Here is a 13,254-nt window from a genome sequence, read left to right on the forward strand (position 1 = left end):
AGGACATGTGCAGAATTATGGAGCACACAGGGAGGCAGCTTGGAAATGCCTTCCCATTGGAGAGGCCATCCATGGTAGGGTAGGTGGCCAACAGTGGTGAGATCCAAACAAGAGCAGTTGGACTTGCAAAAGAGAAAAAAGCAGAGTAGAGGATAATCTTGATGCTTGAAACAGAGATGTCAGGCAAAACCAACTCCCACTGATTCAGGGAACAGAGAGGAAGACAGAAGAAACACAGCAGAAAGGTCCTACAAAGTAGATAACCTGGAATAGCCCTGTCCTTCCCAGTTTTGACATCAACATCCCCACAACTGCCTCTACAGCACCTGACTGCACCATCTGCTCTCCTGAAAGCACACGAGGACACTGCCCAACTCCAAAACCTCGCCTCAACTGCCTGCCAGCCATCTCAGCATCTCACAGCTGCTCAACTCCACCTGTCCTGCCTGCACCCAACAGCAGCCAGGAGCTCTGCCTGCGGGGAGGGAGGACACTGGCACTGCATTCCCACTGTAAGGACACACTCACATTAGCCAGCCTGCCAACAGAGCGAGCCCTCCGAGATGCTGTCCCCGAGTCAGACCCTGGCACGGTGACCCTGCCATGTTCCCGTCTTCCCCAAATTCCAGCCTTACTTTCCACTCTTGCTGTCACTCTTCCCTCTCTCCTTAATGGGTGACAGAGCGCTTGATCCAAGTTTCCTCTTCCTGGGCCTTCCAGGGCCTCTTCTCGCCAAGCTTCTACTTTTCTCGTCATGCTTTTCCCTTTAAAAAAACCATACGCTTCACTGTTAACCAAGGCAACAAAAAAAACCAAAAACAAAAAAAAGGGCAAAGGAAAAAAAAAAAAAGCAAAAGCAAATTTTGCAACCGAAAAGCAAAACGAACAGGGAAAAAATAAAGAAAATAAATCCAAAAAAGAAGAAGAAGAAGGGAAAATAATTAAAAGAAAGCGAACAAGAACGGGAGCCAACCCAGAACCTTCGCCTGCCACCAAACTGCTAAACTGAGCTGCTGAAGCCAAGGTTGTCTCTAACACAGTCTCCCAGCTGCAGTCACCAGTTACCAGGTTGTCATGTCACATAGCCTAGGAGTGTGCTGTGCAAAGCTCTGCTGGGATGTACCAGGAGGAGAGGACAGGAGAGGAGGCAGGGAGGGATGGAGGGCAGTTTTCTCTCCTGGGCCGAGAGGCAGCGCCCAGCTGGAAAAAACCAAGACCTGGGTGAGCAGCCTGTGACTTACTCGGAGTCCCTGCGGCGCTGCAGCTTCACCAGCTCCCGCTGCTTCTCCTTGTAGCGCCGCTGCAGCTCGGCCAGCCTCATCCTGTAGTCCAGCTCCATGGCATCCATGTTCTCAATGGCTGATTTGATGGAGTACATCTGGGGTGGGGAGGCAACAGAGCGTCAGGACAGGCCCAGGGGGTGCACACGGGGTGCCCTGGCAATGGCCAAGGTGTGCAGCCTGGCAGAGAGCCCTTGGTGCTGAGAGAGGAGCAGAGACACCAGCACAGCCTCAGAGTGGTGCCCAAGAAAACCAGCAAAGCAAAGATGTTCTGTGGCTTATGCACAGGATGGCATCAGCTCAGAGGGACTGCAACCCTGGAAGAGAAGCTGCAGGATAAGATGCTCTTTTACCTTGTTTAAAATGACAGATCACAATATATCCTATCTTGGAATACTTACTTGCTCTGTACAAAATAACTTATCAGCCTCTTCCACAGGAAAGGGTCAGCAAATTAAAAATAAACAAGGAAAAACCCTGCTGCCACTATTTTTATTTATCCTCTGGCCAAAACAGTAACACACAGGTTGCTCTGGTTTGACATTAAAACACCATTTCCAGGGCTGAACCTTGACTAACAAACAAGGGAAGAACCTAATCTGCAGCCCACTGAGTGCTGTGCAGCCAGGAATGTGACATGAGGGAACAGCCAGCTCGTTGTGCTGAATGCAGAGGGGCAGCAGAGCCAGCATGAGCCCCCAGATTGGGGCTGGGACAGTGAGCTGTGTCAGTGGGTGCACTGGGGCTTTCCAGGCCCAGCCACACTAAGAGCTACTTACTGGCTCATCCTTCTTCTGCATCCAGCTGTACTTTTTGTTGGGATTCAGCTCTCGAGGCAGCCGGATGGTTTTCAGACTTTCCATAAAGGGGGTGGAAAGCACTTCCATGAGCATGTGGGTGCTGGCAGCCAGCAAACTCTCCAGCGTTGGCCGGACAGGGAAACTCTCTGGACCTGCTGAGAAGGGCAGGGAAAAAAGCTACAGAATCTCTACATTCCAAGACTGCTTCTCCAGCAGGCACAAGGAGGGGCTGATGGCCCTTTCTTGACTATGGCTGCTCAAGGAGCCCCCCAGCCACCCCTGGCCCCCACTTGAGATCTCCTGTTGTACTCAGCCATGGTGTAACTGGCAGTTCCCATCACTTCTCACCTCAGGAAGTTACTGGAAGGTGAGATTCTTTTCAGGACCTGCCAAGCTCTTGGAAAGCATCATCTGGAGCTACTGGGGCCTCTGGTGCCAAACCCCAACAGACTGTGGACTCAGTGCCTGCCAGAAGGGTGTTACCCTGGCAGCTCTCAGCAACTGGGGCTCCGTTTCCTCTGCGCATACCACAAACTGTCTAGACATGGCGAGGGCCTTTGGAAGGGAGAGCAGTACAAAAGCCACACGTAGCTCAGCCTGCTGCAACAAAAACTCTGCTCCAACCCCATCTGAAGTACCAACCACTCCTGCAACTCACAGCAATGCACTCCTTGCTGTCTTGCTGAGAGAGATCCCACCTGTGACTCTGCTCCTCTGCCCACAAGGAGAGCACAGGGACCATAAGCTGGGAGACCCAGCACGGTCCAGAGTTGGCCAGACTCCCCACTCACAACTTACTCTGCATTTCTTGCTTCCGTTTCTCCAGCTCCATCTCTGCAATTTCACTCAGCAAAGTGATCCCTTGCAGGAAGGAGTGCTCCAGGCTCTGGTCAGTTAACACCTCCACCTTCATCTGGGGTGGAGGGACAGTGGTGGTAGTCAGCAAGGAACAAGCCTGAGGCATTTCTGTAGCAGCCACCAAAGCATTCATCCCAGCCAGCGGGTCACCCGGCTTGATGTCCAGATCTGGGATTTGGCAAGTGATTGCCTCTTCTGTGTAGGAAGGGATCTCTGGCCCCTGCTCCCCCTCCTCAGGAGGCAGGCTGGGAAACTCCCTGGCCCGGGGCACATCAGCACTCTGCAGATCCATGGCCACAGAGGCCTCCTCCCGCTGGGGCGTCAGGTCCATCTCTGGGGGCTCGCTCTCCGCATGCACGAGCAAACCGTCGTAGTCCATGTGCATGGAGCAGGTTTCTGCTCCACTCCCGCTCTCTGCCTCAGCCTCTGCCTCTGCAGGACAGGCCACAACCTGGTAGGGAGGTGGGCAGCTCTGGAGGTCTTCCTGGTCCTGCTCCATAGCTCCCAGGGCTTCGCCCTGGTGCAACAGGAGGTTGCAATTGTCCACGTTCTGCACGGGGACGGCTGCAGAGGTGCTGATGTTCAGAGTCCCCATGTCCTGCTCACAGATGCTTTCCTGGCTTTCCTCCATCTGCACCTCTGATTTCACCCTCTCTTCCAAGGATTCCTCTTCTGGTGCTGCTGGGATGGGCTCTAGGATTTTGGACGGAGACAGGCGGATGGGTTTGACCTCTGAGGAGAGGTCCATGTGCTCAGAGCCCTCAGCAGGCAGCGGGACGTCAGGAGCCAGCCCGTCCGCGTCAGATGCTGCGGGGGGCTGCAGGAGGTAGGGATAGTGTCTTCCAAAGGAGGGAGGCAGGGACTGGAATGGGTATCCAGGGGGGATCTCTGCAAGATATCAGAAAGGACAGACTGTGTAATGGCTGGGTCTCCAAAGCACCTTCTCTCTCACTACAGCATAGAGCTGGTTCCCTTTGCTTCCATCATCTCTGGTCTCTTTCTGCTCTCAAGCAATAGAAGCTTTGGGCACCTCTCTCCTGACCAAGCTGCCACAGACTGCACCCCAGAGGTCCCTTCTGCACCCTTCCAGCACTTTCATGCAACTGGAGAGAGATCTGCCTCCTGCATCCTCTCCCACTGGGACTCCAGCCCTGGCAGAACCAACCCAGGCTCAGCCCAAAGGAAGAAGAGAGCCAACAGCCCCAGGCACCCAGGCATCAATCTCAGCCCATCACACCAGCCCTGCTCCTTCCCTCTCCCCTGCCTCGTAGAGGAGCTATGTGGCTTTCCCTAGGGGAAGGGACAGAAGCAGGAAAGAGCTGAGGAGAAAACAGGAGGCAGGCACAAACACAACAGGACTCTGCCAAAGCAGGGCTCTCTTACCTGGGAACAAGGCCTGATACGGACCAGCAGCCTCTTTTTCCAGCTCCAGCTCTTTCTTCTCCACGGTCTCGGGCGCCTCTTCCTTTGGAGGGATGGCAGGGGCAGGGGGTGGAGAGGCAGGGGGTGGGCTGGAGGGATGGGAGCTGGGGGTGGCGGGGTAGGAGTAGGCTGGCTGCGAAGGTGGCTCCTCCATCTTTTGGATCACCTCAGCTTTGAGCACAGACACGGGTGAGGCCCTGGGAGAGAGGGGAGGTGGACTCACAGCCTTGCTGTAGGACGTGGAGGCGCTGGGGGACAGCACAGGTGGTTTTCGGTGCACCAGTCCCGGGGCAGAGGAGGAAAGGCCTGATTTGGCACTGTCCAGGCTCCGTTTGGTCACCTTCTCTTCCATATCCACTCGCTGCTCGTTTGCCTTCAACCTCTCCTGTGACAAGAACACAGCAAAACTCAGCACAACATCTGCAAAGTGGCACTGACCAACCACCAGGCAAGACCAAAACAAGGTCTTATCAAATATGCAGTAGAATAAAACTTGCACATTCTCCAAATGCAAGACCATTTGAAGACCAATCTGACAGAGGGTGACACTGATCTACAATAGCTTAGTCACAAATTCCCAGCTCCAGGAATCATGAGATGAATGTCTCAGTTTTCATTTGCATCCAAAGCAAAACATTTCTATTTCCAACCTCCAGCCCACATGTAAAACGAAGCCTGAAAACCAGAGGACCACTATAAAAATGAATGGGTGTAAAACACCCAAATGAAAGCTCATGACTTCCAAAACCTTTTCATGAATGGGATGTCCCTCCAGGAACCAGTGTGACTGCTGCAAGTCCTGCAGCTGCTTCTCTGAGCTGCTCAGGAGGTTTGTTTGGAGGTGACCAGGGATGAAACCACTCAATTACACAGAGCCATCTCATGGGAAGGAATCTAGCTCACACTGCTGCTGGGGAGCTCTTCTGACAGCACTGCTCAAAGGCTCCACACCAAACCTCCCCAAAACCCACCCCAACTGCAGGATACACCAAATGCTTCACATCCCAGAGACCAGGGCAGAATCACTCAATGCATCCATACCCTTGAGACACACTTGCCACACAGGCACAGCTGCATTTTCTCCCCAGACACTCCAACTTCAGGCTGGTTTCATGGCCAAGCAAGAAGTTCTTGAAAACATACCACGAGCTGGGCACTCCTCTGCAGCTCCATGGCGTGGGCTGCCTGCTGCTGCAGGATGTACAGCTCGTGCTGCCTCAGCAGCTGCTGATGGGAGAGCAGCTGGAGCTGGTGAGCGTGCTGCAGGGAGCTCCGGGTTGGGGGGTACATAGCAGGCCACAGCGGGGGTGCCCGGTCCATCAGCTCTGCTGTGGAATGAGCAGAGATGCAGTCAGGGAGGCAGCAGGGCAGGGATGGATGAAGGATCACCAGGATCACTCAAGGCAATGGTCTCTACAGTCCCAGAGTGTATGCCAAACACTGGGCTTTGCAGAAAGGCAACCAGAAACCAGAGGGGAAAATGTGCTGTGTTCCCCTCTGCTGCCCCAGTCCCACCACCCCTGTGCCCCAGGGCCACTGGATTTGCTTTGCTCTCCAGCCCTTGGTTTGATGTCCATGCCTGAGCCTACGAATGGATTCTCCCAACCAAGGACTCAAACTCTTCATCCCCTGCAAGATGCAGAGCCACTGCTGAAGATTACCTGTTTCCATCACCTAAGGCGAGGCCCACTCACACCCACCCCACAGCTGTGGCTGCAGGTCCCCACAGGTAGGTACACTCCTCTCTGGCCCTCCCCAAAGTCTGTTTTCCCCACAGCTGTCAGAGAATGGTCCTCAGACACAAGCTGACATCCTTACCAAAGTGTGGCAAGTGCTCGCTGGGGATCACAACAAGCTGCCCTGACTGTGGGTCTCTGGCAAACTGGTAGGCAGAGGGGAGAGCTCCCCCCATGGCAGGGGGGAAGCCTGGAGTCATGCCCTGGTGCAGGGAAGGGTGACCAAGTCCTGGAAGAAAAAACACAGAGGTCACAACTCAAGAGATGCAGACAGCTCTGTCACAGACATCTTTTATGAAAAATCCTTTCCTTAGGATTTTTTCCTCCTAAGAAGCTGAGAGGCCTCAGGAACAAAATGTAAACAATGGTTATCTGCTGCTGTGGAATGCAACAGGTGGATCTGTGATTGTTGGTTATTTCTAATTAATGGCCAATCACAGTGAGCTGGCTCGGACAGAGAGTCCGAGGCACAAACCTTTGTTATCATTCTTTCTTTTTCTATTCTTAGCTAGCCTTCTGATGAAATCCTTTCTTCTATTCTTTTAGTATAGTTTTAATGTAATACATATCATAAAATAATAAATCAAGCCTTCTGGAACATGGAATCAGATCCTCATCTCTTGCCTCTTCCTGGGACCCCTGTGAACACGGTCACACAGTTCCTACCCACACGAGAAGCCATCTACTGCTCCAAAACACCTCCATCCCTTTTCCCTGATGCATTTCCCTGGGTTTCATCGGTGTGAGCACCCTCTGGACACTGCCCCCTGCCAGGCACTCACCGTAGGGATGGCCAGCCAGCCACATGGAGGGGCTCCCTGTCCTGGGCAGCCAGGGGTGGGCTGCCAGGTGCGAGGCGGGGTCTGCAGACCAGCGCCCGGAGCCCGCCAGGGCTGGGCCCCCCGTCACCATCAGGTTGGAGTTCAGACCGTTGGTGGCACAGCTGGACGGGTGTATTCGGGCAAAATCTGCCAGCTCCTTGCTTTCTCTGGGGATGGAGGAGGCAAGAGGGACACAGTGAGAGAGGGTCCAAGTGATGGAGGAGCCCAGGAGTATGGATCAGCCCCCAGAACCTGTCTTGGCAAACGAGGGTCAATCACTATAGGAGAGCTGTGATGGAGATGCCATGTCTAGAATAAAACACTCCATTTCTCCAGCCCTTTGGAGCAGGCATGGATTTGCAGCTGTCTATTAGGATTGCTCTGCTGAGGACTTAGGATCTGCCTATAGCCCCGTGTACCCCACTCAGCATCCCACTCCACACCAGCAAGTTTGGTACCTACACCAGGACAGATGGAACCCTGTCTCCTGTCTGGACTGGCTGTCCCTGAGCTCAGCTTGTGACACTAAGATGTCACCTCCTTCCAAGGCTCACCTGAGCAGCTTCTCCTGGTCCCGCTCCAAGCGCCCTGCCAGGAGGTGGCTGTCCCGGTGGCGGCTCCTCTCGTCCCCACAGTCATCTTCAGAGCGCCCGTGCCCTAAGAGACAACCCAGCACCATCAGACAGCAGAAATGGCCTGGAGAAAGATGTTCCCTCTCCTCTGGGCAAGCAGCAGAGTACCTGAGAGCCACTGCACCCAAACAGTGTCCCCAAGGATGTTCCAGGTTCAAATCCTGAAATACCAGGCAAGGGTCTCTGTGTGATCAAGATATTATCACTAAAGCAATAGTCTCCTGGTAGCACCCAAGTGCCTGTGTTTTGAGGTTCATGTCTCCAGGACATCAAGGGACTACTTGCCATGCCAGGTTGGTCCCCCAGGATAGCACAGCCGCCTTGGAGCAACAGGACCAAATGGACCACTGTGCTGAAGGACAGATTTCCCATCCTGGCAACAGCCAAGATGCAGCTAAATCCTGCATCAAACCACATAGTCCTGCTTAGCACATCTCAGGGAGGGGAAGGATTTTATTTCTGCACTTTCTGAAGCACCTTCTGATCTTGTAAATTAGTCTGGGAGCACTGAGTATGCTCTGAATGCCTGTCCCTCTGCAACAGGCAGACCCAACAATACAGACCCTCACAAAACCAGCGCGCTCCATCCACTCCACAATTGAACCATTAGCAGGAATCTGCATCCCCCTCGAGACATGCAACAAGAAAGGGTCTGAGAGGCAGGGACACATATGGCAGATGAGGGCAGGAATCCAAAAAGGGGGGCTGGATGTTTGGCTGGAGAAACCACTTGTCCACAATCAGCACAGCTCTTGCAAACAGCCTGGCATGGCAGCAGCTGCATCTGTGAGAGGTTAGGAGGCACCTTCACAGGAGCGAGCAGCAGAGCCTCGCTTGGCTCTGCCAGCACCAGGTATTGGGGCCACCCTTCCCTTTATCCACAATCTTCAGTCCAGCTGCCTGATTTTAAGCTTGCTTTTCCCCAGTTTTTTTCCTTAGCTTCTTTCTTGCATGCTCATTTTTCACACAATTCCCTGCTGCCCCTCTCTGCACCGTGCTTTGGTGATACAATCCACTCCTAAACCCCAGCCATGCTTGCAGAGAGCACTCAGCCTCACAGGACTGCACCCCAGCAGCCCTTCCCAGGGTCCTCACTCTCCTGTCTGGATATGGTTTGGCACATGGGAAAACATCTCGGAACATCAAGTCTATTCTGCTGACAGCCAGTCTTTCCAAGGAGAGCTCTAGTGTGTATTTCCACAAACCTGGACAGCCCATGGGCTTTTTGCTGTCAAGTCTCCAATTCCCTCAGCTTTTACTGTCAGAAGGAATCCAGGAAAAAGACAACATCTCTCCCAGCTCCTTTCCCCAAGGCTCCTTCCACGGGCTCCAGGCAGAAAACAAAGATGCTTTAAAACCTGGCACACAGCTCTGCCTCCCAAAGGACTCTCCAGGGTCACCACATCTCCCTCACAGCCTGCCAGGACACCACGTGCAGCCCAGCCAGCCCCTCCCTGACTCACTGAATGATGCCCCACACTGCCTCTGCTGCTCACTTTTACTCCCCAACCTCCACAGCACAGGGGCTCACAAATCCCTCTGGAGCCCAAAAACATCTTCCACTGCCTTTCTGCCAGCATTCCCCTTCCACACCCTGTCCCAGGTTTTTCCCCTTTGGAGCCTCTTTTCCTATTTCTTTCCTCTAATCAATGCCCAGCTGTCTCTTTGGTGTCAGCAATATGGAGCAATTCCTTGGAGAGCTCACAGCCTCCCTTCCTTCCTTGGCAGAAGGTGAGTACATCCCCTCCCCCAGCTTTTCATTAGAAACACATTATTTTGTTATTTTATCATCGCTCCTCCCTCTCCCATCTACACCCCTTGTGCTCCTTTATTCCTAGACGAGTTTATCATCTTTTTTCCACCCACCCATCCAAACACAAACACTGAAGGACCTCTAATTCCTGCCCATCCTCCATCCCACCAACAGGACAGACCCTTTTCTGGACAGAACGATGATTGTCCAGACAGTGAATGATCATTCTGTCTATATATATGAACATGACGCACGGACTGCATAGAAAAATTCAATCAGTTATGCATGGAGGAAAGGCTTAGGTCCGTTCCCTTGACAACCAATGCCCGGTACTAAATACTTGCATTTTACTTGCCAAATACTACAGATTAGCCAACTAAAGCCTGCTTTCTCCTTCTTAAAAGGTCTAAACATTCAAGCACCGTCCACTCAGCGCAAGCAAGCTAATGTTATTAGACGAATATCTCCTGGCACACAAAGGGGGGGCAGCATTTGGGGGGCGAGAGGAGGAGAAAAGCAGTCTTGTTTTCTGTCTGAAAGCCAACTGCATCACTTAGCAACGAGCCCAGAGGCCTGCCAGAATTCAACCCTTGTTTGCAGCCTTTTAGTTCGGCTCAGTAAATTACATTTAACGCAAGCTGGGAGCGTCTGGGACGACTGAACGGCTGAACAAACAGCTCCCTGTGCTGCCCACGAGCTCCTCGGCCAGCTCCCGGCTGTGGGGAGGGCTCTGGGAGGTGATGGGAATGGGGAGAGGGGCTGCTGCCCCTCAGGGAAACTGCTTCTTGCCACTCAAGTTTGGAACAGGGGGGCAAAGGCAGAAAAATGGGGAAGGCAAGGGATAAAACTGGAAAGCCGAGCATTGCTCACCACTTTGGCATCGCTCCTTGGCACAGCGGAGCCCTGTGCCAGGCAGCCCCCGGGTGTTATCTTGCTATACAAGTCAAGCAGAGAACCAAAATCTCTCTGGTGCCATCCCCCTCCTGCCAGCACCATGGCTTAAATCAAAATCATGAGATTACAACACCAGCACAAAGGTGGTTCGTGAGGTTTCTCTGTCACTCCCTTTGCTAATGGACCAAAGAGAGCAGGATTGTCCTCAAAGGGGATGGAAGTGGGGACAGGGGACTGACTGCCTCTTGCACAGGGGGTCTTGCTTCCCCACTGTGGTTTACAACACGTCCTTGGCTGGCAAGGGAGGGAAACACAGCTGAAGATGCCAAACTCAGTTCATGGCACGCAGCCTGCACTGGGTGGCTGCTCTTCCCAGGGAACAGATCCTCCAGGGAAGCCCTGAGACAAGCCCTGGGGAACTTACCTTTGATGCTGCTGAGAGACAGCGAGCGGTCCCGGTCTGCCAAGCTGGGCCCCAGTTTGCTGCTGCTGCTGCTGCTGCTGCTGTTGTCCTTCTGCCGGGCCACAGCCACGGCAATGCCCACAGGCAAGTGCCTCACCTCCACCTCGCCCTGGGAGCCGATGCTCTCCCGGCCGAAGGATTTGGCACTCTCAGGTCTCTCAGGGTCCCTCTTCAGCTGCTTTGCAGGCTGCTGCAGCAGCAGCTGCTGCACCTTGGAGGCTCCCAGCTGTGCAGAGTCCAACTTCACGTTGCCCAAACCCCCGAAGGGGCTCTTCTTGCCGCAGCCCTGCCGGGACGCCGTCTCCTTGGCAAAGCTGCCGCTGTACTTGATGAGGCTCTGCATGGCCGAGCCCTCGCCGTGCGAGGCGGGGTGCAGCACGTCGGCGGCGCCCCGCGAGCCCACCACCGAGGAGCGCGGCAAACCGCTGGGGTCAAGGTAGACCTTCTTGGCTTCCTCCTCCACCCGGCTGACGTGGTTGTGCTGCGCGGCCAGCACCGCCATCTGCGTGGTGGCAAAGTTGCCCATCTCGAAGGGCTTCCACTTCTGCTCGGGCGGTTTCAGCTGACCGTGGTCCAGGTGCTGCCGGGAAGAGTCCAAAGTGCCATAGACCTTTGCTGCTTCTTTGGAGCTGGATCGCTGGAAGCGCTCCCGCTCGCAGGGGCGATGCTCGGCCTCCGGACTCGGCTTCAGCAAATCCTTGGAGGCCAGGAACTCCCTGCTCTCCGGAGAGCCCAGCCCCGGCCGGTTGAGGAAGGGCTCTGAAGTGACCTGTCTCTTCAGTGCCATGGAGTTCGTCCTGATCACCGAACCCTTCTCTCTCAGAACCTCCATCCTTTTGGCATCACTGTGACAAGAAAAGTCCTGGGACAAGAGTGTGCGGGAGGCATCTGCAAGGCACCGCTCCGTGGGTGACTGCAGCACCCCCACCTTGCCAAGGTCCTTGTCCTTCCCCTTGTTGTCACGGGCCTGGGAGGCGATTTGGATGGGCCCGCTCCTCTCGTCGTAGGCTTCGACCGAAGGCACGAAGGTGGGGGCGATTACTTTGTGCTCCCTCCCCAGCTCCTTGGCCGGTGGGAAGATGGTGTACATGCTGGAATGGACGGGCTGCGGAGGGAATGTTGTGGCTGGCGTCATCTTCCCCGTCTGTGAGGGGTGTGGGGATGGACAGCTACAGGAGATGTGCAAAGCGCCCACGGAGGGCAGGAGGGGCTCCCCCCGCTTCAGCCGCTCCGCGTGGGCGTGCGCAGAAGGCCTCATGTTCTCGTCGTGCCGAGCGGGGTCCTTGGCACAGCGGTCCTGCTCGGCTCCCAGGACCTTCAGCATGGGGTCCCCACCACCGTTGCAGTTGCTGAGGGAAGAGCTCTGCAGAGGGTTCTTGGACTTGGGTTCCCCGCCGCCTGCGCCGCGGTTTGGCATGTGCTCAGCCAGGAACGGCGAGAGACGCTCGCCGACCTTCGCCGCCTTCTCCACCACGCTCACTTTCCGCTCGCTGTCGGGCTTGGTGTCCTGTGTGAGGTCGACCACACTGCGGGGTCGGGGCTCCTCCTTGGGCTTGCTCTCCTTCTTGGCAAAGGGCAGGGGCAGATCGCTCCGGCACGCCCGCTCCTTCCCACCGGGGTCTTTCAGGCCTTCCTTCGAGCTCTTGTGCAGCTGCCCAAGGTCCTTTTCCCGGAGCAAAGTGCTCGACGTGTGGCTGCCCACAGTCCTTGAGAGGGGAGGCTGCGGGTGCAAAGCGGACTGGCCTGCATGGCTGGACAGGTAGAATCCATCTGCAGAGTAAAAGCAACCAAAATTATCACAGGCTTCCAACCCCTTCAGTCCTACACAGAGACAGGCAAGAGGTGGCAAACCAGGAAAGAAGGGATTTCAAGGATGACTTAAACAAAAATGCCCAGGGCAAAGTGGACCAAGCAGGTTCCTCCACGTGGGATGTAAGACAGCCCTGTCTCGTGCATACTGGGGCTTCAAGGAGGCTTCCACATCCAAAACCTTGGTACCGCTCAGCCCAGGAAACATCCCTGGCTGACCACCCAAGGCGGTTCCTGCTCTTCACCCCCAACACTCCAGCATTCAGCAGCTCCAGCAGCAAAACAAGCCCAAGGGGCAGGGTAAGCACCCAGGGGTGACTGATGGGAAGGGCACACAGGGTCCCAGACTCACCTTTCTGTGACTCAAAGAGGCTGTGCTGTCCCAGCTGGGCCAGGAGCGGACTGCCGGCACTGGGAGGTTCGAGGTGGCTCAGGGGAATGTACGATGGGTAGAGACCGTTAGGCAGATGGGAAAAGCCTGCAGAAAACGGGAAACAGAAGAGGGAAACATGTTTTATCCCGAGCAGCACGCTGCCTTGGAACGAGCCCCGCAGGAGCACAGACTGTTGTGGCTGTCGGTCCCTCGCACGCCAGGAGCGGCGGTGGCGGCGGGGACACAGGCGGTGACACACAGCACACACAGCCCAGGGCAGGGACCCCAGCTCGGGGACCCCCTTCAGGTACTGACCCCCCACTGCAGGTCCCCCAGCTCAACCCGGGGCTCCAACTCTGCAGCAAAACGAGCATGATGCTTCCTGAGCAGAGCCTGACACCTGAGGGCTCCGT

At 55.1% G+C, this 13,254-nt stretch overlaps 1 protein-coding gene across 5 annotated transcripts in view; it reads right to left on the minus strand.

Annotated features, from left to right (window-relative positions):
- The window catches only part of TNRC18 (trinucleotide repeat containing 18), a 54,745-nt gene that overhangs the window by 25,233 nt on the left and 16,258 nt on the right, over window positions 1–13,254 (minus strand). For 2 of the 5 annotated variants that reach the window (XM_064726003.1, XM_064726001.1), the window contains exons 2-12: window positions 12,821–12,946; window positions 10,621–12,429; window positions 7,472–7,574; window positions 6,879–7,084; window positions 6,179–6,325; window positions 5,504–5,688; window positions 4,322–4,745; window positions 2,879–3,826; window positions 2,060–2,235; window positions 1,242–1,378; window positions 636–764 (exon numbers count right to left, since the gene is read on the minus strand). In XM_064726003.1, the coding sequence (XP_064582073.1) occupies window positions 636–764; window positions 1,242–1,378; window positions 2,060–2,235; window positions 2,879–3,826; window positions 4,322–4,745; window positions 5,504–5,688; window positions 6,179–6,325; window positions 6,879–7,084; window positions 7,472–7,574; window positions 10,621–12,429; window positions 12,821–12,946 (4,390 nt within the window). The remainder of the gene's footprint in view (window positions 1–635; window positions 765–1,241; window positions 1,379–2,059; window positions 2,236–2,878; window positions 3,827–4,321; window positions 4,746–5,503; window positions 5,689–6,178; window positions 6,326–6,878; window positions 7,085–7,471; window positions 7,575–10,620; window positions 12,430–12,820; window positions 12,947–13,254) is intronic. The other 3 variants (XM_064726005.1, XM_064726002.1, XM_064726006.1) reach the window with 3 other exon arrangements.

Source organism: Zonotrichia leucophrys, chromosome 14 (assembly GCF_028769735.1).
Source record: "Zonotrichia leucophrys gambelii isolate GWCS_2022_RI chromosome 14, RI_Zleu_2.0, whole genome shotgun sequence".
Taxonomy (NCBI): Eukaryota; Metazoa; Chordata; class Aves; order Passeriformes; family Passerellidae; genus Zonotrichia; species Zonotrichia leucophrys.